Source organism: Lepidothrix coronata, unplaced genomic scaffold (assembly GCF_001604755.1).
Source record: "Lepidothrix coronata isolate B3197 unplaced genomic scaffold, Lepidothrix_coronata-1.0 Scaffold90, whole genome shotgun sequence".
NCBI classification, from domain to species: domain Eukaryota; kingdom Metazoa; phylum Chordata; class Aves; order Passeriformes; family Pipridae; genus Lepidothrix; species Lepidothrix coronata.
In genome coordinates, this window is record NW_016690270.1 from 2137045 (window position 1) to 2163405 (window position 26361).

The 26361-nt window shown below is 44.8% G+C and overlaps 1 protein-coding gene across 3 annotated transcripts in view; it reads right to left on the reverse strand.

The window, feature by feature from the left end:
- MAGI3 (membrane associated guanylate kinase, WW and PDZ domain containing 3) overlaps window positions 1-26361 on the reverse strand; it is a 66249-nt gene that overhangs the window by 9555 nt on the left and 30333 nt on the right. For 2 of the 3 annotated variants that reach the window (XM_017821347.1, XM_017821349.1), the window contains exons 2-16: window positions 22569-22685; window positions 21189-21308; window positions 19445-19654; window positions 17980-18154; window positions 17079-17158; window positions 15593-15650; window positions 14480-14574; window positions 13689-13877; window positions 11738-12349; window positions 10693-10724; window positions 8555-8708; window positions 7866-7957; window positions 6036-6228; window positions 5138-5323; window positions 1586-1771 (exon numbers count right to left, since the gene is read on the reverse strand). In XM_017821347.1, the coding sequence (XP_017676836.1) occupies window positions 1586-1771; window positions 5138-5323; window positions 6036-6228; window positions 7866-7957; window positions 8555-8708; window positions 10693-10724; window positions 11738-12349; window positions 13689-13877; window positions 14480-14574; window positions 15593-15650; window positions 17079-17158; window positions 17980-18154; window positions 19445-19654; window positions 21189-21308; window positions 22569-22685 (2499 nt within the window). The remainder of the gene's footprint in view (window positions 1-1585; window positions 1772-5137; window positions 5324-6035; window positions 6229-7865; window positions 7958-8554; window positions 8709-10692; window positions 10725-11737; window positions 12350-13688; window positions 13878-14479; window positions 14575-15592; window positions 15651-17078; window positions 17159-17979; window positions 18155-19444; window positions 19655-21188; window positions 21309-22568; window positions 22686-26361) is intronic. The other variant, XM_017821348.1, reaches the window with a different exon arrangement.

Here is a 26361-nt window from a genome sequence, read left to right on the forward strand (position 1 = left end):
TAATTGAGGCAGTAGGAAAAGTTCTCACACAGAGTCCACGTAAGGTCATGCCTAAATAATGGGTAAAAACACGACATTCAGAAAACTTATTCTGAAAACAAGTGGAAGGTGTCCCTGCCCGTGGCAGTGGGTGGAATGAGATGGTCTTTAAGGTCCTTCCAACCCAAACCAGTGTGAGATTCTGTGACTAAAAGCTGCAGAGAAACAGATCTAATTCAACCAACTCGAACTTCAGTTGCTTTATAAACATCACCCTGGGCAACTGCTTTGAAGTGTGTCCCTTCAAACTGGAATGAATCAGATCCGATAAAAATAAAAATCTTAATAGAAAAATAACAATTTATAGAGGCCTCTCTGCTTCGAGCATTGACAAAAAGGAACATTAAGTCTTTGAAATTCTGTGTTACAGGCTGAGATGGCACGTTAAATATTTGCAACTAATGTGAAATTAGAGAATTATCTGCTGGCTTTATTCACAGTCTGGCTTTAGGTATTTATTATTTAAAAGGTGAAGGAAGCCAACTTTCTGACAAAATAATGATAGGGAGTTTAATTAAACCCATAAGCAGCAATCCAGAGAAATGCAGGGTTGGAAAACAGCTTTTCTCTTCAAATGATTGGATTTTACATATTTGTAGTGACCTGTTTGCATAGAAACAAACCTGTGGTGCCCAGTGTGGTCTGGGAGCTGACACCAAAAACAGTCCCTAAAGATGGGACTTTGCAGCCCCCAGGACTTCTTTGCTGCTCAGGTGACACAGCAGGTTTTGAAGGGGAAGGATTTGCAGAAAGAGCTTGTCAAGGGTTTTTCCCCACGTGGTGGGTTGTGACCCTTTGGCAGGGTGACTTTTCAGCCTCTGGGGGAAAAACCAAGGTCCAAACCACCACAGGCAGCCAGAACCACGGGATGTTTCTGTTGTATCCCAGGGATGCAGCTTTAGGGAATCCGTGTTTTTTAACGTGGAAGAAAGGAAAAGCTCAGGGGTTTAAAGGGAGAGATTTGGAAAGCAGGAATCCCTGTGGCCTTAGGGCAGGGACAGAGGATCCTGGAAGCAGCTGCCTCATTGGGAACAAAGCTCACTGGGAACAAAGCTCTGGCAGCACCTGCAGCAGCAAGAAATGGGTGGTGCTGGGGTGCAAGATTTTCCCTCTGAGCATCATCCCTTGGTTGCTGCAGCCCCCTCACAGAAGTCATTTCTCCTCAGTTGGAAAACACAAGGCCTGGACAGGACGTGTTTCTATGTCAGCAGCACTTTTTCTCTCTCACACATGAGAAACCAAGAGAATTTCTCTCACTCTGCATCGTGTTGTTAATACTTCTATCTTTTTTTTGAGGGGGGGGAATCACCTTGGCAGCTGCCTCTCTCTGCCCTGCCTGCCTTCAGCTCTTCTAGAGCAAACAAAGGAGCTTCCAGGTGATTCAACTTCCAGGAGCTGGACTCGATGATCCCTGTGGGTCCCTTCCAACTCAGGATATTCCACGATTCACCCTCTATAATTTCCGAGCACCTTCACTCGATTTAAGCGCATTAAGTTCAGCAGCGACAAACACCCAACTCTGGCAGTGTGGTGGCAGTTTCCTTACCTTCCTCAGCCACCACAGTGAGGGTCACCACGTTGCCAGCATCCTTGATGAGCTGCACGATGCTGTCGTGGGAGAGCTCCACGATGGACTGGCCGTTCACCGCCGAGATCCGGTCGCCCACCTTCAGCTTCCCACACTGGTCAGCGGGGCTGCCGTCGATCACCCGCCCGATCTTGTGGGGAATCACTGGGGATCAAGGACAGCCACAGCAACACCTTAATACCCACAGAACACCCTGACTAGGAAGGATCAAAGTCCAGCTCCCAGCCCTGCACAGGCCAACCCCAAAATCCCACTGTCTGCGTGTGGAAAAAGCGCCGCGCGCGGACCCGGAATCGCCACGGAGAATCACTCCCGCTCCAAAGGGTGGCACTGCTTTACAAGGAAAACCTGCAAACCGTGAGGAATGCTCCACTGGGAGTGAACTGAGCCAACCCAACAGCACGGCCCTGTCACAGTACAGGGTGTTGTGCCTGAAGGAAAACACGGCGAGGAAATGGGTCACATCTGCAGAGGGATGAGTGAGAGCGCGTGGCCCCGCAGCGCTCCGAAGCAGTTGGGTTTTGCCACTCAAAATGTAGTTTTCCATTTCATGCATCCACCCTGGAGCGCTGTGTGGGCTCAGAGACAATTATGGATATCCAGTGTAACACAGAAATCTGGATGCAGGGGTAAACTCTTCCTCCTTGCAACTGAAAATTAACCCTTAAACACACTTCAAAGAGAAATCAAACGTGTCCTGCCAGGGACTGACTCAGTAACCTGGTGAGGAACTCAGCAGTGACCCTGAGCACACCCAGCAAGGTGTGTTACATCAGCTCTGCACAGACCTCATCCCTTGCCCTGCTGAGATGAACCTGCACTTGTAATAATCATCTCACATTTTATCCAGCTCTCCTGGGCTGGTTCCCTCAGTTCACCCCATAGTGACACTGTGTCCTGCACAGACTCCTCCAGAGGCCAAAGCAACGGGGCCAGAACGGACAGAATGGGGAAAAGAGAACATTTTAGGAAAAGCAGAAGGCAAAAAAGTCTGATTTCAGTTCCTTTCCCAGAGGTGAACCCAGAGGCAGAGCTACAGGCAGGAGGAGGGAGGGATGCTCCACTCCAGCACCTCTCCCATGGCTCAGCTTCACCTGTGGCTCCTGTGCTCTCCCCACCACGAGCTGTGCTGGTGCTCAGGAAGGGATCCTGTTTTATGGTTTGCTGCCCCAACATCATGTCTGCAGAATGGCCTGGGCAGCCAGGGAGCTGCCATGGTGACAGGAGAGACCTTCCAAAACCTGGGGCAAGGAGCGCTCGTGGAGCTGCCCCTGTGCTGACGTGGCCCCGACAGAGCAGATCTGCATCACATGAAAGCACAGCAGTCAGCAGCTTTCCCAGGCATCCAAAACAGCCTCTCATTCATCTGGATCCCTGAAAGCACATCAGAGTTGGCTCCTGTCCTTCCCAGATCTCTCCTCAGGGCTCGTCTGTGCAGGAACCGCTGCACAGCTCCTTTGTAGTTCATTTCCAAACACCTCCCAGACCAACCTCCACATGTTCCATAAATGCTTTTCCTGAAAGCCTCTTTGCATCTCCAAGGCCTGAAGCAGGTTTGATGGATACCTGTTTTCCACAGGTGCTGCTCTCCCAAACACACTTTCTCTGAGGAACACCAAGCACCTGCCTGGATTATCAGCTGGCTTTCCAAAACCACCAGAGCAAACCTGAAACACTTCCACAGTCTCACAGAATCCCAGACAAACTGGTTTGGGTTGGAAGGGACATTAAAGCCCATTTCATTCCACTCCCCCTGCCATGGGCAAGGACACCTTCCACTAGACCAGGCCATGAGCCACCCAGGATTAAAAAGCCACCAAGGATCATTTTAATGAGCCAGCACACACAGAAGTCACTGTGAAGGAACAGACATTGATGCCTTCTAGCCTTTACCATGAGTTTAAATTTTATTTACACTTCCCTTAATAGACTGGTTTTTAAAGTATTATATAAACCTGAGAGCCAACTGTGAAGAGTGAAGCACTGCAGGGTTGCAGACTTAATTGCTGATTACTTGACTTAAAATAGCCTGGCTAAAATATCCTGGCATCTATCCTGAAGAACCCAGCAGCTTCACATTAAACTGTGGCACAGACAAGTTCTGCAGATCACAGCTTGTGGATGCACCAGTGCCTCTTTCCCTGTGTGTTAGAAAGAGCCTGGACCACAGGCCTTGTTTCCAGCACTGGAATTGGTTTCAGTTGCCTTCTATTTTCAGTTCTAATATCAAATAAAGACGGATTTGCAGCAGATCTTCAGACAAAAATGCTGTCTGTAGCACAGTTATATTATAATTTATATTGCAGATCATATGAGGAGTGGCTGAGGGAGTTGGGGGGGGTCAGCCTGGAGAAAAGGAGGCTGAGGGGGGACCAGGACCAGACTCTGAATATATGTCATACAAATTCAGCACAATGCTACTTAGAAACAGTTTTTTCTGTGCTCCTGCTGGGTTTTATTGTGCAGTAAAATGAAGTGAGAAAACAGAAGTGTCTGAGGCTCAATAAAAAAAAAAGAGACACTTTCATCACTATGTCTGGGACCAGCTGAGGAAGTTTCAGGTGATTTACACCAAGGAACTAAAGGAACTGAGTATTTCAGGAGTTATCTGTACCTTCATGTCAGTGAATTGGGTTCATCTGTGGGTGACCACCTAAGCCTGTATTTCAAGGGCTGACAGAGATAACCCAAACCTGATGCCAAAAAAAATTAATCCCAGAGATGATCCTACTCATCCCATCGTGCCAAAATGACTTGACATCCTCTCCCTGGCCCTGCCAGGTGAGCAGCAGCCACCAGCATGAGCAGCACAAACACACCTGATGGCCCTGAGCAGACCTGCTCCTGTGCAGGACCTTTCCCTGGACTCCAGACCTTCCTGACAACAGCTTCTCCCTCACTGCTGGTCACATCACTTCTTTTGGTTTAGCTTTTAACCTTGGTTACTTTGCTCTTTATCCTTACAGCTATGCCTGAGCTATGTTCATGTCTCACAACTGCAATACCACACCAGGCTACTTTTTCATTTTGATGAGCTTCACAGACACTCTCTGTCTGACAGCAACAACTTCATTGCTTTCCTCCAAGCACTGCAGCCTCTCCTTTCTCAGAGCCCCAGAATAAATCTTACCTGATTAGGTAAAATAAAGCCAAGGCTGAAACTATGCTTCCATTAAAATGCCAGTGAATTAATGAAGTGTGAGAATCTACATCACCACCAAGGCCTGACAAATATCCACATCCCAAACACTGCCCTGTGGCAAGTGCACAGTCCTGTGGACAGGCTGGTTGTGTGGGATATACACTCCCCTGCTCCCCATTTATGTCACAGTTGGGTGAAAAGGAGCACAAACAAGAAGCAAGACAGACCAAGGCTCAGCTGGCTGGGCTGGGACAGGGTGAGGGAAAGGTGACCGTGTGAGTAACACCAGCACTGCACAGACAGAGAAGTCCCTGGAGAAGCTGCAGCCAGGCTGGGCAGTGGCAGAGCCACCAGGACATGGCACTTACCCCCAGGAGGAGGTTTGTTCTTGGAGGTGAGGATGACAAAGCCAAACCCTTCGTTCTCCTTCCGCTGCAGACGGACATCGTACACCTCCGGGCAGGGCTGGTTGGCAAAGTCCCCCCGGCCGGGGCGGGGAGAGCCATTCTGAGCCAGGACAGGCTGGGCCTCCTCCTCCTCTGCTGGCTTTTCCCCTGGCAGGTAACAGACAGACAACAAATAAGGAACAAACCACACCAAGCAACTCCAGCACAAGTCGGTGTCAGTGCCAGCACGGGGTGGCAACAGCGGTCACTGATCAGAGCCGGGACCGTTGTCGGCTCTAAATCCCATCCCAGCTCTGTCATTCAGGGAGTCACGGACAATAATCTTCTCTAAACTGCTGATCTGGACACTGATCTAAAACTGCAGAATCACAAGATGCTGCCCTGGATCAGCTCTGGTTTGAATGCTACATGATGATGCCAAAAGACTTGAGAATACGACACGTGGAAGGTTCCCTGTCCGTGGCAGGGGCTTGGGATGAGCTTTATGCTTTTCCAACCCAACTCATTCCATGATGTACAGAAAAAGACTGGGTTATTACTCAATTTTCATAGCTTTAGTGGCTGTTTTAACTACTACCTGCAAAAAGGTTTGAAGAAATCACCCCTACATCATAATTTTCAGAGCCTTCCCTGTGTGAGCAGTTCAAATTAGCAACCACCAGAGCATCAGCTTATTAAATTCTGCTTTTCTCCACTTACTCAGAGCTACAGCTGACCTTCCTCAATCTCAGGCTGCTCAGCTCTAGTGCAACAATTAAAGACTGAAATAAATGATTTCAGAGCAGCTTCAGTGGATGTGCTTACAAGCCCCCAAGCGCTCTGTGTGTCCTGCAGCCCCTCTGGGCACTCAGACACCTACCTCCAAAGAAGATCTTCCTCCTGACAGTGAGCAGGACCTGCCCATTCCGTGCAGCACTGGTCATCAAATCCAGAACCTGCTTGTGGGACTTCCCTTTCACGGGGACCCCGTCGATGCACATCAGCTCGTCCGCCGCCCGCAGCCGCCCGTCCTTCTCTGCTGCTCCCAGGGGGATGATGGCCCCGATGTAAATCTGTCACAGAGCACAGGAATGGGAACATGGACTCAGCACAACACGTAATGCTTGGAATCCAGGTGAATCCAGGCTGATGAGGGCTTTGGGAAGACGTTTTTAAAGATTATCTCCCCATCCAGCTCCAGCAGAAACGCAGCTGGTGAGTGTGCTCTGCACAGGCTGACCCAGGAGACAATCCAGGAGCTCAAAGCATTCAATACATACTTTTTAAAAAGTTTTGGGGGATTTCTAACCCTTGTTTTCACGAATTCTGCTCCCTTGAGAATATTTGTCAGCTTGCTAAAAAGCCCATGACATGAGCACTTTTGACATGAGCAAACACTTATATGTGATTTCTCAGAACCAGTGAAACGAAAGCCTCTGTCACTCATTCTACTTATTCCACTTTATTTGTTTTACCAGGAGTGGGCCAGAGTTTTTGGGAAAGAAGTAAAAGCTTTTGAAAGAACTCAAATTATTTCTGAGAAGTTGCTCAGACAGCTCTGTGCTCCAAGTTGTTTCAGTGCTCAGCTTTAGGTGATTAGATAATGAATTCAAACATTATCAATTCTGTCTGCCCCCACCTCAGAAAGTGCTACTAAATATAACACAGATAAGAACACCACACTCTATTTCATATGCTAGAATCACTTTCAGAATAAAGGAAAGATTAAGGATAATTACAGCCAGTGCTGTTGGAGGTTAAGCAATGGTGGGCAGCTCATCTGTGCACAGCACTCATGACATCAGCTCCACACTTCCCAACAGCTATGGCTGTTATGGAAACAAAACACCACAAATGCTATAAAAAAAGTGCAGCAGAAGTAACATTCTTTGGGTTTGCTCTTTTCTTTAAATGCATGTTAGGGAGGGGAGGTTAAATAAAAAAAAAAAAAAAGGCTAGCACAGGATCACAGCTGGGAATGGAAAAACTGAATTCCTTCACTGTAATCAGAAAACAATCTGTGTATCTATTCCAACAGGTTTTCCTCTTCACTTGACAGCTGAAGGAAAGGCCCCTGACATGCAGTGCTTCTTCCCAAAGAGAAATCTTTGCATTTTTGGAAATAGAGGGCAATCTGGGAGAACAGACTATCCAGGGGTGTCTGCACTGGCACCTGCCCAGCTGCCTCCAACTCCAGGCACTTCTAAAAGCTCAGTGGGAGAAGTGGGGGAAAAGGGGATATGACCCCATCCCAACTCTAACCTCTTTTCACTGCATGGAAAAGAACAGTCTGGTGGAATTCTGGCAGGGTGAGCAGCCCCTTCCTTCCACTCCACTGCTCCGGGGATGTGGAGCATTAAATCCCAGGAATGTTCTGTGCCAAGGCCACCACTGGGATCAGGTGGCAACGGGCAAAGGCTGGGCACCAGCAGAGCCCTTTAGAGGGCTCCTGGGACACAGCAACAGCTGCAGAAACACCACTGGCATCATCAGCCTGACAGAAAACCACTGCCAAAGACAGGCTCGGGACTGAAGGCAGCCACAAAGAGGGGAAAAGAAAGGTAATCTGGATTAACTCCTGATCTTTGAAAGGCAGGCGCTGAACTGATCAATTTTGCCATCAGTGAACTGTCTGGAATGCTGGGAAGTGAGGATTACAGAGGATCATTCTACCAGGAACACACAGGTAACACTGAACAGGTCCACTTACAGGCTGATCCGGCCCGTCCCCTCCAAGCACCCGGAAACCAAAGCCTGACTCTTGTTTTCGCAGGAAAACATCCAAATCTCTTGTGTTTGGAGCTAAGAAAAAACATTTCAAAACATGTAAGGAGCTAATCTTGGATTACTGAAGGATTATGCTTTGGTGGTGCATTCTGAGGTGTCTTATTGACAAAACACAGTAACCAGAAATACAGTAAATAATAAAACAGCCAGATATTCAGTGATGTTCTCTTTCCAAATGGGAAAAATCAATTTTCAAAAGAGAAATCACAGCTACATTCATGCAGTGGGCCAGGATAAAAGCCAGTCTAACACAGCTCAGAGCTACTTCTATAAACTCTGAAAAGGGCAGCTTTACTTCAGGACTACATCATCCTCTGTAATTAACTGTTTTACTGCAAATACAGTTAAAACATTTTAATTATTTTTTAAAAAACATTTTAATTATTTTTTAAAAAACATTTTAATTATTTTTTTTTTAAAAAATGTGTTCCAAAGTTTTCCAATTCCTGCATGAATTATGTATTTTTTGAAACTTTTTATCCACAGGAGGTTAACAAAATTTTATCCACAGAAGGTTAACAAACTGAGTAACAAAGTCTCAGTAGTTTTACCACACATATGACAAAGAAAAAATTCCTTCATAATCGAGTATTTTCAAGTTGATTTACTCACGTTTGTCCTCATAAATAGTCTTAGACTTCAGGTAGACTTCAGAAGGGTCCAGTTTGGGAGAGCCTGATCGCACAGCAGAGGGTGGGAAGGGCATGGGCTGTGGGATGGGATCACTGACAGCTTCCAAACTCCCTGAACTGTCCTGCTTGTCCTTCTGAAACACACCCCACCCACAAAATCCAGATTAAACCGAAGCAGAACTGAACTTGTGGGGGCAAAGACAAGGAACACCAAGCAGAAGAGAAACAAGGGAACAGGGGAATAAAACTGTGACTCAGTGTAGATTTTCCAGGGGATTTGTCTGACCAGAGGACTGAAGTCTTCCCCTGTGGGACATGGATTTCTACTGGAGACTGGGCTGAGAAAGGGGTTTGAAGGGGCTGATGCCCAGGGAGGAGTGAAGCTGGGCAGATCCAACACATGGGATGAAGTGGGGTGTACAGGACAGTCATGGTTGGAGAAGACCCCAAATCCTTGCCAGGCACCTGCCAGGCTCTAGAGCTCAGTCCAGGCCCATGGGCACACACTGCTTCCCCGGGGGCACTGCCTCCTGCCCTCTGCCAAGGACATCCCCACAAGGTGTTCCCAGCCAACCCCAGGAGTGCCAAAGGCAGTGTAAACACAGGCCAGGAGGACACACCTGGGTGGTTTGAGGCATCAGAATTCACTATTTGCCTTTTCATGATCTGAGAGCTGCAACAGTCCTGTCAGTATTTCCCAAAGAAAGGACACCAACCATCCTTGTGGTCTCTCACCCTGATTTCCAATGAATTGTGCACTAAAGTAACTCCAAATACTTACTCTGGGCAGAAACCCAGCCTGGACAACTTGCACGTGGCTGAACCACAGCACGAGCAGAGCAGAGTTAGATCTGCCCTTTCACCAAGAGCACAAGAAACTGCCCTCAGCCATTCAGCAGTTTGACACTTCTTGTATGTTTGTTTATAAACACAAGAACTTGCCCTTTTTAAGTGAGTTATTTTGCCACACTGCTTAATGCCACTGAGCATCCAGTGCTCCATGGGCTCCTGCACGTGTTGGAAGAGAATGCCAGTCCCCAAATCCAAAGTATTTTTAGCATGGGAGCCACACTGCCAGGGCCTGTGCCCTCAAACTGCAGGGATTCCTGCCCTGATTTATTCAGGGTGGGCAGCTGGATGCTTGCAAGGGATGGAATCTGCAGATCTTATTGAGCACAGTCTGCTGAACACGTGTGTCTGTGTTATCCCACTGCTGGGATACGACTTCAGCACCCAAACAGCAGGATAAAGACAGAAAGAGAAGCTACATCCACATTGTGGTAATGGGGTTCTCCTCAAATGCACTGATTTGTTCTGTACAAGAAGCATCTTTAAAGAAACAGCTGTGCTCAAGTAGCCTAATTTATAACAGAAACATGCATGGCAAACATATGCATTAATATCAGCATTATTAAATCAGAGGGTATTTTATTAAGCCCGAGGATTCTTTACTGAGCTAATATATAGCAAAGATGGCCCAACAGATTGAACTTCCAAGAGTATCAAGCCAGAAATGCACAGCTACACAGAGACCTGCTGAAAATATGGATCCAAAGACAAGCATTTCCAGAAGGGAGTACTAACCAGTCCGTTAATTCTGTGTGAGGATTGAGAAGAATCAAAGTATCATAAACTTCCTTTAGAAATCCCATTCCACTTTAATAATTAGCAATGAAAAAAAGTAGATACACTCTATTTTGTTTCCCTTTTAATGAGTACTCTGACAGCAGCTGCTTAAGACAAAGAGTTTGTGCCTGCCAAGTAGACGTGGTTTTGCTAAAGCATTTTGTAGATTATTACAGGGAACAAAATCCAGAGGAAATGAGATTACAAAGCAGGTCAGAGCATGCACACAATCAGCCATTTCAGAAGATAATGATAGAACTTGATAATCATGACAAACCAACAATATTACACTTATCATCATACCAGGCTCTTGCTGCATTCTTGATTCTTCAGTAGTAATAAGAGAGATATCCATCATCTCCATTAAACAGCTCAAAAACCTCAAAGGAATATTTCCTGTTCATTAGACCATATTTAAGAGTCTGTTTTGCAACCCTAAACCCCTGAATATTCTCCATTAGAAACCAAGTTAAATACATCCCCAATACTCACCCCTTTGGCAGTTTTAGTAGGTGAGGGTGGACCTGAAGAAAATAGAAAGTAATTTCAATAGTAGGTTCCTAAAAGTTTAAACAACATTACAGCAACATAATCAGCTCCTCCTGGGGTGAAAACAGTAACTTCTGCTTCACTCTTCTTTGAAGTGACAAAGTGACCAAACCCATCACTCCAGAGAAGTCTCAATTAGAATTGAAAGCTGTACAACAATGAAAAATATCTATTTCTCTGTTTGCTAAACACTGGTCAGTCAACCAAATCACCCATCAGTTCCTGGGATAAGCAGACTTGTGAATTTGTCTGAGGGAATTTCACTTGCTACAAAGAAATCTAATTATTCCCTTAGCTTATTAGGGAATAGTAGCATTTCTACAGAAAAAGACCTGGAGATTTTTGCAAATATCAGTGACTGAAGTGACACTCTACATAAAGCCTGAAGAGACACTGAGCAGCCATGAGCTGCTTCCTAATCCACTCAGCTCCCTCTGAGAAACACACACTCTGTACCACAGTTTTTGGGGAGAAGGTGCATCGAGGTCTGTGACTGACAGTCAGCGTAGGGGTATAAATATGCAAATGAAAAATCAGAATTTTTCTGCTATTCCCAGTGATCAGCTCCACCTCTGCTGATGCTCTTCCCTGTCTCCTGCAATCCCCTGTCCATTACAGCCACAGTTACTGGAATGCATTTGGAGAGCCTCAGGAAACTCAGTCCCATCATATGCTTTGCATTATGCTGGAGACCACGTGTTTGCTTTAGCACTCCCCAGACACTTGGAAGAGACAGTGCATAAACATATCATCATATAACTTTGGGAAGAAAAGAAAAAGAGAATAAAAACCAAACCAAAACCCCAAACAAAACCCTAGCAACCCCAAAAGCTCAGGGGGATAAATTAAACTCAGAACATAACAGCTCAGAGTCATAATGAGCTGCTGCTTAGCTGTCAAGGCTGGACACGATTTAGGCATCACACTAAAAAAGGGACTTTATGAAAAGCTTATAACCAACATGATAACTGTAAATGTATGTCTGTACCTCCTCTTAAGATAAGCAGTGGCACCTCTGCCCCTACTGGGAACTGCTTGAGCACCTCCACCACCTGCAGGTGGGTCAAGCTCTGCACGTTCTGGTGGCAGATCTCCTTGATGACGTCGCCTTTCTGCAGGCCCTGGCACCACTGGCTGTCCAAAATCATCTTCACCTTCTGCCCCGTGGGGCTGTCTGCGATGGCAAACCCGAACCCTTTGGGCCCTTTGAGCAGGGGGATGGTGACCAGCTCTGGCTGGGAGCCCCCCGAGGAGGCCAAGGAGACCCTCTGCTCCGCCGCGTCCACGGAGGGGCCGTTCAGGCGCCCGTTGACCAACATGGGGCCCATTTTCCCATTCTGGTCCAACACAACTGTCCCTGCTATCAAATCTTGGCTGGGCACAGCAGCATCTCCTCCCTTGGCCACCGGAGGGCCGTTGATGATGGGTGTGGCTGTCACGATATCCACCACGGGGTCCTCGGTGTCGTCAGGGAGGGGGTAACCCCGACACAGGGTCATGTTCACATACTGATTGACAGGAACCAGCTGGAACATCTGCACAACATCTGCATGGGTATGGCCAAGCACACAGCTCCCATTGATGTCCACGATGACATCACCTGTTGCAAAAGGAAGTTCAACAGCGTCAGAAACAGAAGCAAAACCACCCACACCTGGACCCGAGAACAAAAGCCTTACCTGGAGGAAATCACTGGGCAGGCTTCAAACTAATTGGCTCCTGGCTAATGTTGCCAAAAAGCACGCAGGATTTCCTCTCTGCTTTTATTCTATTTCATCTCAGAACACAGTGTGCTAAATATATAAAGTTTAATCTGCAGCAGATTTAAAAAATGATACTGTGCAGCCACGGGAGATGAAGCAGAGCACGCACACTCCTGCAAGCAGATGTCTTCTGCCTTAATTCATATTGCACAGCATCCTAAACCCAATCCAGAATAAATCGGATTTTTTTTGGCCCTGTGTTTATTTTAGGACTGGCTGAACTTAAGCTAGGATTGCACCCACACACATTCCATACTATTACACTGCTGCCACACGTGGCTCAGAACGTATTTTCAAAATAAGTGAAAGTGGGTTTCGGGTCCTGAAACCTTGTTCTGTGTTTCCATCATTTTGATGTGAAACTTTGCACGTGCAATACAACATTCCCTGCAAACTGCCTGATCTCTCAAATGCCTGGGCATCAGTAAAACAGGAACTCCCTTATTGTTCCATGAACTGCAACAGGAATAGCTGCACATCTTTTCATTCCAACAGTTCTGCAGGATTGTCTTCACTTTTACAGAGGTGGAACATGAACCACACGCAAACAAGTTCAAATAATATGTCAGCAACAAAATAGGAAATTGTTTCACAAGTAAACAGAATTAAATCATTCAAAAGTCTTCTTATCTGAAGAGTTTATGTGATACATAAAGAAGCATTTTGCCTTTCCTAGTATGTAAACCTTATAATAAGCTGAACTTAATTAAACATATAGTAACAATGAAAAAGTGTGCAAGTCTTCATGGATTGTAGAAACCCTCATCTCTCTTCTTTCCTCACTTGGCCAGCTCATACAGCTTTGCTTCCTCATTCCTCCTGCAGGTTTTTTGCAGTTTTAATATTTGGTGCTACGTTTTTTGGCAGCAATGAAGCAAAACACAGACCAGGATTCAGTAACGCTGTTTTTCCTTTATGTATAGAGAGGGAACAAGTCTGTGAACAACCACGAAGTCAAATGTCTTAGCTAAAGTACTGAAATCTTCAGAAGTGTCCTCAAAGTAGATTTTTATCTAGAACACTGCTTCTTTTCCTTTTCAGCCACTGATCTTTCACAGATCTGAAAACTATTTCATTTAGTGAGGATGTGGATGGAGTCATCCAACCTCCTGTGCCTCGAGCTGTGCTCTCCAAAGCACCCCAGGAAACGGAAGTTTTAGGGAAATAATACTTGACCTGGAGCAATTCTCCCATCTTGTGCAGCAGGTCCATCCTTTAACACATTCTTCACCTGGAGAAACTCATCAGGCCTGTCCCCTCCGATGATTGTGAAGCCAAATCCCATGGTGCTTTTTTTCAGGGATGTCCTTATAAGTGCTCCTGTGAGCTGGGATGGATCTCGAGTGAAGAGAGACTTCCCTGCTCCTTTTGAATTAGGGAATAGAGAGACAGGAAACCAGGGTTAGCTCTGGTAAGTTTTTTGTTTGTTTTTTAAAGTGTCACGAAGGTTAATGATTTGTTTATTGCTGGTTAATCTCTGCAGCACCATTGGGGAGTAAACAAACAGGACAGTGCTACATTAATTTCCCACCTGGGTTTAGGGAATGGAAAAAATAAGAGGTTTTTAGAACAGATTGTAACAGAGCTGTATCTAAACCTCCCACCTCGAATTCCCAGTTGTAATCCTTGAATACCAAGCTTAAAGTAAATCAAAAGCATGAAAACTCCAGGTGTGGTTTTACCTGCATCTTCCAGCTGGCTCTTCTAACCCTCCACACATCCCAAAGCTGCTTATGACAACCAGCTTCAGAATGATCAAAATGATTTAAAAGCAGGCTTAGTACCTCAGCTCAATTTTCACATTAAAAAAATCCTCCAAAAAACCCTACAGATTTGGGAGGGCAGCACTGCAGTGGCCAGCAAAAAGACAAGGCTATAATGCCTTGATGAATTCCCAAACTGGGTACTTACAAAGCACACCTGCAGATAAAGACAGAAGTGACAAAGACCACAATAACCAGTGATACCTGATTTGGAAGGGCCAGCATCAGCCTGTCCTAGCTGCTTTTTCCTTTTGGCTTCCAATACTGGGTTTTCAAACTGAGTTTTCTGGTTAATGTGACTGCAGACACAGAAAAGGCAGGTCAGGGTTTCAGCAGGAACCATTCTGCCTATTGCCCAAAATCACAACGTCTACAAATGCTATTTTTTAATATCTCAGATGAATGCTCTGGAGGAATGAAGGATAAACTCCCATAATCAACCCTGAAAGCATGTTTGTTCTCTCAACAACCTGATTTACCTTGAGAGCCAATAAAATTTTACTCCCTTTAATTACTAGGTAGAGTTGTAATAGCTTAGAACTGAGCAAACCTGCTTTTTCTCTTGACCCATCTACTTATAATGTTTACAAACTCAGGCATCACCTTTTTACAGTAGATGCCAGTACAGTACAGAGGGGGAAAAACAGTAAATTTGAGCATAATTTAAATATTTCGGCTTTGCAAAGTGAAAAATGTTTGCTCTTTCTCTGAAGCTACATTTTCAACTCTACCAATTTTCTTCTCCATGGTTAAGGAGAGATTTAATTTCCTCTGGCCTGAAGGAGATTCCAAAGAGCTCTTGCAGCAGTTTAGTGGTTATTTACTTGGCTCTTTGGAGACAGCAATGAGCTACAAGTTATTTTTGCTCTTTTAGTTATCAGGTGCCACTCTCAAATCAAATGACCTTGTTTTTGTTAAAGCTAAGAAAAATTACATCAGCTCATTCACTTTAATAAATTACTTTGGTTGCTACTTGCTTTCCTTCCCCAAATGAAATACACTCCAGTAAGTCTCCAAGGTCACACCATGAATTGTCCCACATGCCACTGCTGCAGAAGTTTGTACCATGAACTCACTGCTCCCAGAACTGTTTTTACTGGACATATTTAACACCTTCATAAAATCCCAGAATGGTTTGGGTAGGAAGGGACCTCAAAGCCCGTCCAGTTCCACACCCTGCCATGGGCAGGGACACCTTCCACTTGCTCAGAGCCCCATCCAACCTGGCCTTTCACTGCACTACAACCTACACTTATCAAGCATTTGATTATTTCCTGCTCAGTTCATAATGATGTCAAACCAATAACTGGCACTTACTCGACATAGTATGTTCCATACTGAGGGTCTTCTATTTTCTCCCATCCATAAGGAAGTTCTGCAATCAGAAAGACCAAATTCTTCATTACAGTGGAAAGCTATCCACAAATATCAGAGTTTTTATGAAAGATCACACAGACTCGTGGAAAACATGAGGAAAGTACAGGTCCTATTTTCTTCCCTGATGAAGGTTATGAGTTTGTTCCAGGGAATCTGAAGCCCTGTAACTCTCACTCTTTCTTCCACTAGATGATGAGACTTATATTCAACGAAAATCACACCACTTTAAACATACAATATACTTAAGGACCTATCTGATAAAGGTCCTGGAAGTTACATGCAAAAAGCTCCTTTCAATGGCAAATTAAAACCTGGTAAGATGGTGCCCAGCAGCTCATGACTGACTGAAGGTGCTAAGCAGTTACCACAGAGGTCAGATTATTCTAGTTATCCTGACTACTGAAATTCAAATATTAGAATAATGGATACAGCCAGGTAGCCAGGCATTTTAAGGATAAATTTGCCCTGCAATCTTGTTGGAGGCTGCCCTAAGTTTGACAGTAACAGGAATTTCCCGAGCGTATGACAGCATGTTACCAATTACTAATACCAGCATCACTCCACAGGGTGTGACAAAAAACCCAGTGGGTCTATTCATTTAAATACTGTTCACTTGGATACCCTGCATCTCTGTTTAAAGTGCTCTTTTTATCCTGTGGTGAGCTGCACATATGTTTAATAAGCAGCAGTGTGCAGCCATTGCTCCAGCTGGCTTTATTATGGATCCGTGGCTGTTGGGCTGGGCAATTTTGGAGCACGACAGGCTATTCTGAAAGCCTGCCTCAGCTTTTGGAACATGTCAGGCATTTGCTGAAGACAGAGCTATCTGATGCTCTTCTCTAGCTGACTAAATTGCCTGGCTATGTCGGAAATGGTTGCAGGAATTGCCTGCAGGCCACTCGTGGACCTGACCTGCGAGGCTTGAAGCGACAGTGGGAGGCATTGAAGGGAGTCAGATTGTTCCCCCTACTTCTGCATTCAAACAAGGCATCATGTCACATGCAATAGTTATCATTAGCAATATGTATTATGCCATATCTTCATTATTATTTCTATATTCTGCTATTTATGGGCCTTCTCCTCCTGCCATAATTCCACCCGCACAACAGTGAGATCGTCACTCACGTGCAGCTTCCTCCTTAGCAATGACAGTCACTGGAACAAAACATCTCCTTCTCTGCTCAGGGGTGCAGATAAACCCTTGGTTCAGCCAGATTCTGCTATTCCAGGGAAAATACACCATAGACTTTCCCAGTCTTATGTAAACTCCTACAGCCACCAAACCAGGGAGACTCAGCACGACGCTGCTCCAGAGTCACCTCGACCAGGAAGAAGCTTCTACCACAGCAGTAATGGATTGTATCCAGCTGGGATAGACTCAGACATTTACCAGTGACAGGTGACAAATGAATTCTGAACATCTCACCTCCATCTTCACAATCTTCAGGGGCTTTGGCCTTCTTACAGAGCCGGGGGTCGAGCCACGTGGTTGTCTTGGTGTTGTGACTGTGGAGCAGAACATTGTCCATTAAAAGAAGAAACTCCCCCAGAATGAAGAAACTTTACTTAAGTATTTAGTGCTGTAGGGAAACTGCAGCCTTTAGATAATACAACCTTTATTTGTGCCTCAGTCACATCATAAAACTGCTAAAAAGAAAAGGCACCAGCAGAGTGGAGACTCCCCAGAGACACAAACCCTCTCCCCAGACCCCAAAAGCTCATGTGGGAATAGCAGCTGTCTCTACCTGATAGGAAAAAATATTTTTAGCCTCCTCATGTGCTTAACTCTCAGGGAGGTTTCTGTTCCATTTTTGCCTTGTAATTCACAAATGAGGCAGTTTCACAGGTGCACACATGAGCTGCTTCCCTATCCTGGACTTTCATCTGGGCTGTCTGTATTTTGAAACATGCATTCCCAGCCAAGGAACACAAGCAGAGAAGAAAAAATAAACAAGGTCTCAGATTTCACAGAAATCTGACATAGTGAAGGTTTCTATAATTATATAATTAAGTTATAAATATATATATATATATTATATAATTAAGTTATAATTCACTTAGCAATACCCACCCAGCTTTGTATTTGTGAGATACAAAACCTATAACAAACAAACTGACTTTGCAGTTTTCCTGCACAGTGGCAATTGCACCGAGCGTGCAACATCAGCAGGGATTTTAACAGCAGGAATATACTTAATTTCATAAAGGAACAGAAGCAGTAAGAGAAGAAGAGAGGTGCAAGAGCAGCAGCAGCTTCCCAGGCTGCAGCCAGCAGCACTCCTCCCCCCCAGGGGCACAGCAAACTCTCCCTGGTGCTGGTTACTCACTCGATGAAGTAGATCATGCCAGTGTCTGTGTAGGCCATCTCCCAGTTCTTGGGAAGGGGTTCCAGGGTCTCATCCCTCGACAAATAATTTCTGAAGTCCATGTTGCTGCTTGTCTGGTTGTAGCTGGGAACAGGTTTCATCCAGTCAGGGGAATCTGAATGTTTTTCTTTGTTTTCTGCAGTTGTTCAGGGAAAGTGTTACTATTTGTCAGATGCTTATGTTGTTTCTCACAAAGAACCACCCTCTTAATCTGGCTACGAGTGGATGTCAAACACGTCCCTGTATGTGATGTGCATTTTTCCACTTTTTTTTTTTTTTTTCAGCTGTGAACTTTGCAAAGCTGACATGAAAACACTGAACTCTGCTCTTCCCCTGCCAAACAGAATTAACCTTGTATTATGTGTCTGAGCCTACCCTGAAAAAATCAACGCTGGCAGAACTCCAAGTTGACTACACTTTGTTGCTGTTCCTACAGAGAGAACAGTGTTTGTAATGCCATAATACAACCCCAAAAATCCTACTAATATTCCTCAAAGCACCAGAAGGAAATGCAGAGAAGACCCAAACAGCCAGTAAAACAAACAACATCCCTCCTACAAGCCACAAGCATAAAAAAAACAAGTCCCAAAAATCCCTGCAGGAAACTTTAAAATGGAAACCTCCACCCCTCAGAGCTGAGATTATGCTCAGTACCCTCTGTGACATGATGATGCCCACGACCTTCACTCCACCACCAGCCCCTCTGTGGTGTTGCCAGCCCTAAAACTGGCAAGTTTAGGTCAGGTCTGGTCAGTGTAAGTCTGTCTTAAACACTCACACACAGGATCAGCTGCAAATGCAATGTGACAGCTCCTCTCCACCATCAGTTCTTCCCCCTCGAGATGAGTAACCATGACAGCAAAAGGAAAAGGGCATCCTGCCAATCTAGGAAAGGTCCTGCTGGACACTGCTCCAGCCTCAACACACTTGGCTTTATTTCTCTCCACAAGCTCTCCCTGGGTGGTTTCAGGTGGTGTCATAGCTCCCTCAACCAAAATCATCCGAAAATTTTTACAGTACGAGCTGGTGCTGCCCCTTAAACCAATCCCCTCCCTAAAATCTCCCGTGTACAAACCCAGGAACCGCCTCAAAATTAAACAATAACATCTACAGGGCACGAATTCTGCCCCGTGAAGGGCTCTGTTTTCTGAAGAGTGGATAAATTTTTCCCTCCTGCTCATGTAACTGGCCCATCCCCAGCACCACATGTTCTCCACCGAGCAGTGCATTCTATGATGCAATTGCACATCTGGCTGGGGGAACAGCTGGTTCTGTTTAAAAGATCATCTCAAAACAGAGCAGAAGCACCAGCCTGAAGAGAAACTGCCTTCAGACTGGAGCAAAACTAAGGAAGCAGGAATGTTATTTGTAAACTCCTTATCCATTTATACAACACTCCAGGGAATGTCTCCCCTTGTCAACCAACCTATCCCTCCGCTGCCATTCACTGCCTCCTTTTCCTCCTCTTCCTCCTCTTCAGGGAGAGAACTTTCCATCCTTTGCATTTTGCTGACAGAAGTGGTTCTTTTCCTCTGCGATTCAGTATCAAAATCATTGTCAAAAAGAACTTGGTCCACCGGATCAGGCTGGAAGGGGCTGGGCTCTGCTGGAGGCTTTGGAGTGCCGTAAAAATTACCTGAAAATGAAGCAAAAATCAGGCTCAGTAAAGCACTGACACTGCTGAAAGCACTGGCAGTGGCTGTGGGTGTTTTATTGCCCATGTAAAGGTGTTTTGGTGAAAACTGAACTCCTCAAAGAAAACTCCAGCACTATCAAAACCCAATCAACAGTCAAAGCCTATTTATTCCTGCATTGACTTTTTGCCAGTGTTGCTATTAAATATCAGAAAACAAGAGGTTTAATTCAAAATTTCTATCCTGCCACAAGTTTTCTAGAGAAAAAGATGGATTTGTTACTTTGTCTGGAATTCACTAATACTCCATAAAGAGACTTGGGGAACAATCTGAGAGAAGCAAAACAGTGAAAATCAATTTTTCTTACTCCATACACTAATTAACAGAGTAATATGCAAGAACAGAAACACACTGAATTCAAAAAGCAAATTAATTTTGTGCAGAAACATAAAGTATCTATTTACATAAAAGCAGTTAACAAAGAATTGATTTTAAAACCTTCAATTTTCTACTGACAACACACTTGCTAAACAAAGCTGTTAATATGGCTTCACCTAAAAATGACTTGTACTTGAGAAAAAGGAACAGATTTTTGCCTTCAATATTTTAATCTAAAACACAAAGGAATCATCTGCTGTTTTCTGGAAAAGAATTTCAGCAATTGACCTCTCTCCTGACTGCTCATATGATTTTTATCAAGGAATTGAGAGCACAGCAAGAAAGCTTCCCAGAATTCCTGCTGGGGTAACTTTTAGTGCCTGGATATGGTTTTGACCATGTAAATAAAATAAATAAGAATCCCTTCTGCAAATATCAGTGAGGGTGAGGCTCAGAGTGGGGACAGTCAGATAAAGGGCAGCTAAGGGGAAACAAAAAAGCACCAGTTTAGCCTAAATTTGCTCAGGAGATTTCCACAGAGAGGACAATGTCAACAGTGTGGGACATGGAAAACAAGAGGCACAGAGCCTGTCACAGGATTGTCTACTTAGATAGTTTATTTTCTTTTCTTTTTTCACCACCTTCATTACAGTGTTTTTCCCCACCACATTTAACAAAACCAACTTTGCTCCAGATTTGGACAATCTGGTCTAGTGCTGCTCAATTTTTCACTGGAAAATGCTTTTGTTTCCCTGCTGGATCAGAATTCCCCTCGCTTTCTGCCCTTTTGATGCACATCTGTGAGGAGAACGTGGCCCTGTTCTCTGAGCTTTACACAAAATCAGCTGAATTCTGCTCAAATTGTACCAGGCACAGACAAACCTTTTCAGAATGCTTCCAAAAGTGCAACGAGGAAAATAATCAGGTGGCATTAAGGCTGGTTGAAAGGACAACCTGTGATTTAGCCCAGAGCTTTAAAACCAAATCACTCCCCCTCTTTTAAAGGTAACCCAAAAATAGACTCACTACTGCCTCTCTGCTACTTTCAGATCATCAAATGGGCAGGAAAAGTGGCACCACAGGAGCTACACTTGGACTGAGATCCTGGACATGAGTACTGAGCCCTTATTCCCATTCCATTAAACATCACCAACGTACCATCATATGTTCCACTTTCTAGCAAGGCTCCACTTTCTTCCAGTGCTTTAAACTGCTCAACAGGAATGAAATTATAGTCTACCCCAGGGACCTCCCCATCTCTGGGAGCCCTTGTAGTGCCTGCAAAGACAGAGAAAACACTCTTGTAAGATACTTAAGTGCTGCCTGTTACCAAATGCTGCCTGCTGTAAAATTCAGTAAAACAATGTATTTTTGAATCTTTATACAAATGATGTCACTCCAGTAAGAGTTAGAACAAATGGTGAGCAAGTGAACAATAATGTATAAAAACTGGGCCAATAAGTTCCATAGGAATGACAGTTCTGGTACTGACAGAGGAGGAGAGAAAAAGCTGGATGAGCTGGTAATTACAGAGAATTCTTTCTTATGCTCAGTGAACCAAAAAAACAACTTCTGTGGCAGCTGACGACGCCTGGGCCAGGCAATCCCAGTCTGGGATTCTGGGAACAGCCGTGGTATTTTATTTGAACCCAGCTGGAAGGAAGCTCCATCTCCCCCTGCTTCCACCAGTACCAACTCTCTAATTTGCAATGAGGTCAGCGTGACTAAGCACGTTTGATTTTTGGGTCACCAAATCCATCGCTAGGCACAAAACTTAATTTTTTAACCTTACAATTGGGAGTGTAATTCAGCTACACTCCAAGCCCTGGCTGTAGGTCAGCTTTTTCAAAGCAATCAGTAAATTGCTGTGTTAATGCAGAGGTTCTCAAAGGGTTGTGTCTATGAAAATAGGCCTCCCATAGTTAAAACAGCTTAATTAAAGCTCTCCTGGAAAGGACTGCACTGATTCATTACTGCCTACAACCTACCAGCATTTTAAAGGCACATGTCAATTTTGTCAGGCAGCAGCATGAACAAGAGCTAGTAAATAAAAGATAATAACAGTGAAATGCAGTTTAAGAAAGCCACAAACTCTTGGGCGTGCTCAGAGAGAAGAGAACAGAGTTCCTGTAAATACAAAAACGTTAGTTGACAAACTTATAAGCTTTCAGTGCAATGAATATTAAAATCCAGTCGGTGATGAGCCTTTTGAATCAGTCTGTCTTCTCAGGATGATCAAACAGCTCCCCTGCACTCTCTGCCACTGTCACCCCTTCTGCACACAGCCCCTCCTGCCACCCTGTTTCTATCACTGAAACACTCTGAGCCTGGAATTCTGAACTTTTTTCCTCTTTTTCAGTCCATACTGGCTGCACCAATTCGTGGCAACTTCACGTATCAAGCTATTCCAGCAAAGCCAGAAGTTCCTGCTGCAAGGTAAAGCTATAAACCAGATTAAGAGAGAAGGCAATTAAAGCTCATAAATGATGTGATTGTTAGCAGGAACAGATCAAATGAGGCTGACCTTTACATACTTACAAGGGATGGTTCTCAAGTAGAGATTGTCTCTGATCACTTGCTGGAGTTTGTGGTCTATCGAGCCCTTCTGGAACTGAAGGCTCAGGTAGTGGCGCAAGTCTTTGTTGATGACTTTTCCTTAAAAAACCCAACAGACGAGAATAACTTGTAAAAATTAAGCAGGATCTCACCACAAGAATTGTGTTTCACTGCTATAAATGTTTCAGAGAAAAAAAAGAAAGCAGTGAAAGAGTTGGGTTGTTTCAAATGCAACGACCTGAATAGAAAAAAATATTCTGTGGGTTGGAAGGGACCTTAAAGATCATCTTGTTCCAGGACACCTTCCACTATCCCTGATTGCTCCAACCTGGCCTTGGACACTTCCAGGGATGGGGCAGCCACAGCTTCTCCTGTGCCAGTCCCTCACCACCCTCACAGGGAAGAGTTTCTTCTGGCACAGTGATTTTAAGCAGAGCTGAGCAACAACCATCCAATGCCAGCATCTCCCAGGCAAGGCAGTGACAATATTCTGGAGTTGTTTGAAAGTCAATAAAAAGCATTCAAATAGAAAACGTATCAGCAAAATTCAAAGTCTCCACAGACAGCAAACTATTGTCACTGTATTTTGAAGCAGTTTCCATTCAATTTACACCTACTCACTAGTCACCTGAGCTCAACATTTTGTCACAAGGGAACCTGCATCCTTGGTATTATAAAAAGAAAATATTTCCCTTTTAAAAACATTGCATAGTAGAAGAGAGTTGGGTTTTTTTTTCTTACAATTACTCCTTTGCAATACTTCTGTCGGGTATCATTAGTGAATCTGTCACAGCACTGGAGAACCACGGCCCCTTCAGCACACAAATAACTGAGCTCTTGTATTACTGCCTCATCCTTCTGACAGGAGGGTACAAACCAATCTTTTGTACCCTGTCAGCCTCCCAGAAAGCACATTAAACAGGGTTCAGTGACCTTGGTAAATTTAAGTTACGTACTACAGCAGCACACTCGGGGCTTTAGGGAAAAAGCTCAGCCTTTGTCTCCAAACCCAGCCCAGGAGATGGGCAGCAGCAGGAGAGTGCTGGTGTAGCACAACAGCAGGGAAAAAAGCTGGAACAGAGGGCTGCTCCTGCTAAATTACGTCACCAACAGGTTATGAAATGCATAAACCTGCCCTAGGAAAGGTTCTGACAGGAGCCTCTGAAAGCCTGTGAGCCCAACTGCTGAGGAGAACACCTCAACCAGGGCACAGACCCACATCAGCCCTCGCCCAGAGCTCACCTGCATCTTCAACCACCATTTCTGCACTTACATAAATGTCACATTTGGAAAAAATCCCAAAGCACCCAAACCATCAAAACCCTTCCACCGCCAACCAAGTTCTCCCAACCACGTTTCGCTCTCGAAAAGTTCAGCTGAATGTTTTGGTTGTGGCAAGTTTACACTTTCCCCTTCCCTTCCAGCCAAGTTAAGGGCAGGTCACACCTTGTACTCATCTCTCAAACACGACCTCAGCGACCACCACCGACCACCAGCAAACAGGATTTCAACCTGCACCCTCCTCCCTCCAAACAAAACTGTGGCAACCTGAGGAGTATTTCCAAGTGGAACCAAGATTACCTATCAGCCCTTCAGAGAGGCCTGTGCTGTCCACAAATTAACCAAAACCCAAGCAAAACCACCTTAAGCCCCCAAGCAAAGAAAGAAAAAGCCCATAAGAGGCAGTACAGGCTGTGCTGAACACGAGCCCTGAGCTCCAAATGAAGTCGATTTTTCACCTGTTTTAACACTTAATTTATTTAAAAATTACATCCAAACCCACAAAAGTCATTCTGCAGCGCTAGGACAACACCTCAGCATCGTCCTTGTGGCTGTCCAGAGTTACACAAGCAACACAGCAACTCCCACTGAAGTGGATCCCACTGAATCCTCCCAGGCATGGAATGTGCAGCAGCTCCGCAGCCCTCGGGGCCAACCCTGCCTGGTGTGATGCCACTGAGCCCCCTCCTCAATTCCCTATTTTACCATCATGAACTGTCCTTTACAAAACTTTGGATTTTGCTCTTGCAGCATAATGAGCAAAACGTGTCATGGAAAATGAAAACAAATGGGGTAATCTCCAGGAAGAAAAGTATTTTCCATTTGTTACTACAAATCACTTTATTGTTTGTAGACAAGATGGTTTCTCAACACTAAAAATATGGTTTACTGCTAAAATGGCCCATCCATCTCCCTGTCAAAGCCTGATCCATAGCTCTGCACTTCAGCAATCCCAGCATATTTCACTTAGGCAGATCAATACCCCCATATTTCACTCAGGCAGATGAATCTGGTCATTAGCTACGTTCAGAGCGCTGCACGTCAGAAAAAACTTGGCAAGAGGTGAAAATCTGCACTGTATGTAGAATTACAGAGACTTTATTTACTCACTGATCTTCCCCTCTTCGTGTTTTAAAATTTAAAAGCTCATAAACCCTTTTCAATAAACATCAACTCAGTTAAAAGACAAAGTAAAGGCAAAGCTGCTGCTAAGGATGCACCCACACTGAGGGGTTAATCTTAATATTAAAACCTTAAAGACTGGAGACCAAGACTCTGAGCCCAAGGTGACTAAATTGAAGACTGAAAGGGCTGCCTGGGGAAAACAGAGGAAAGTCAAACAAAACAGCAGGCAGAGGGAAAATGACAGAAAGTCACACAATGCATTAGAAGGCAGAAAAATAAAATAATAGTAAGGATGCTTTAGGCAACCTCCAGAGCTTGTTCCACGCAAAAGCCAGATTATTTCCCCTCCAGAAGCTGAACATGCTCCTTTACATTGTTTCACGCAGGCTTTTAGGAGAACCTCGTGTATCAGCCTCTCCGAAATGACCTAATAAATGTCGGGTTGGTGTTTGTTGTGCTGCTGAGCTGCCTCTGAAGGATGACACAGGCAACACAGGGACCAGTCAAGAGGAATAATGTACTTTATACCGTTCAGGTTCTGCAAGATGAACAGGCACAAGCCTCTTGTTTTCAGTTTTAATTTAAATTAACCACGAAAGAGCTGCTTAAGCGAGGATATGCACACTGCAGTTGGGCAAGAACTAAGCGGCTGCAGAAGGAAAAAACAGGCTCGAGTGTCACTGCAGCAAAACACAGCGCTGGGAAGGACAGAGGCAAAGGAGTGACAGGGACATGGTGAAAAACGGGGGTGGTGGCTCTCACAAACTGTGCTGGTGAAGTTGCCTTTGCTGCTGTACCTAAGCAGGACGAAGAACAGCTATTTATACACCCAACCTGTCATGGAAACGCTCGAGAACACACACTGCAGTCACAAACGGAGGAGCATTGCCATGGTGCTACTAGAACTCGGCACCAAACCCCCCTCCTAGATCAGAAATGTTGGTAAAAACAGCAAAGTTCAACATTGAAACGTGCAAGTAAATGATAAGAATTCAGTCTGTGTAGTTTTTATGTTGCTGTCTGGTGATAATGTCACAAGTGCCTCTGGCTAATGCTGCTGGTATATGGAATATCTGTGATGTCCCCCACGAATCACTCTGAAGACCACGTGGAAATTTTCCACATTGTTCTGATGAAGCTTTTACACAAACACAGGTGACAGCTTTCCAGAGACATGGAATTCTCTGCACTGCTGGGGAGTGATGCCTGAAGTTTCCATGCCAACACCTTCTGGAGACACTGGCAGCTACAGGCTCCCAAGGAGCTGCAGTGCTGATGGGTGACTGAATAAGTGGACAGTGCTTTTCTCTCAAACTTTTTGAAAAATACTTCACTGTTCATTATAAAAGCAATTTTTCAAAGTAGCAGT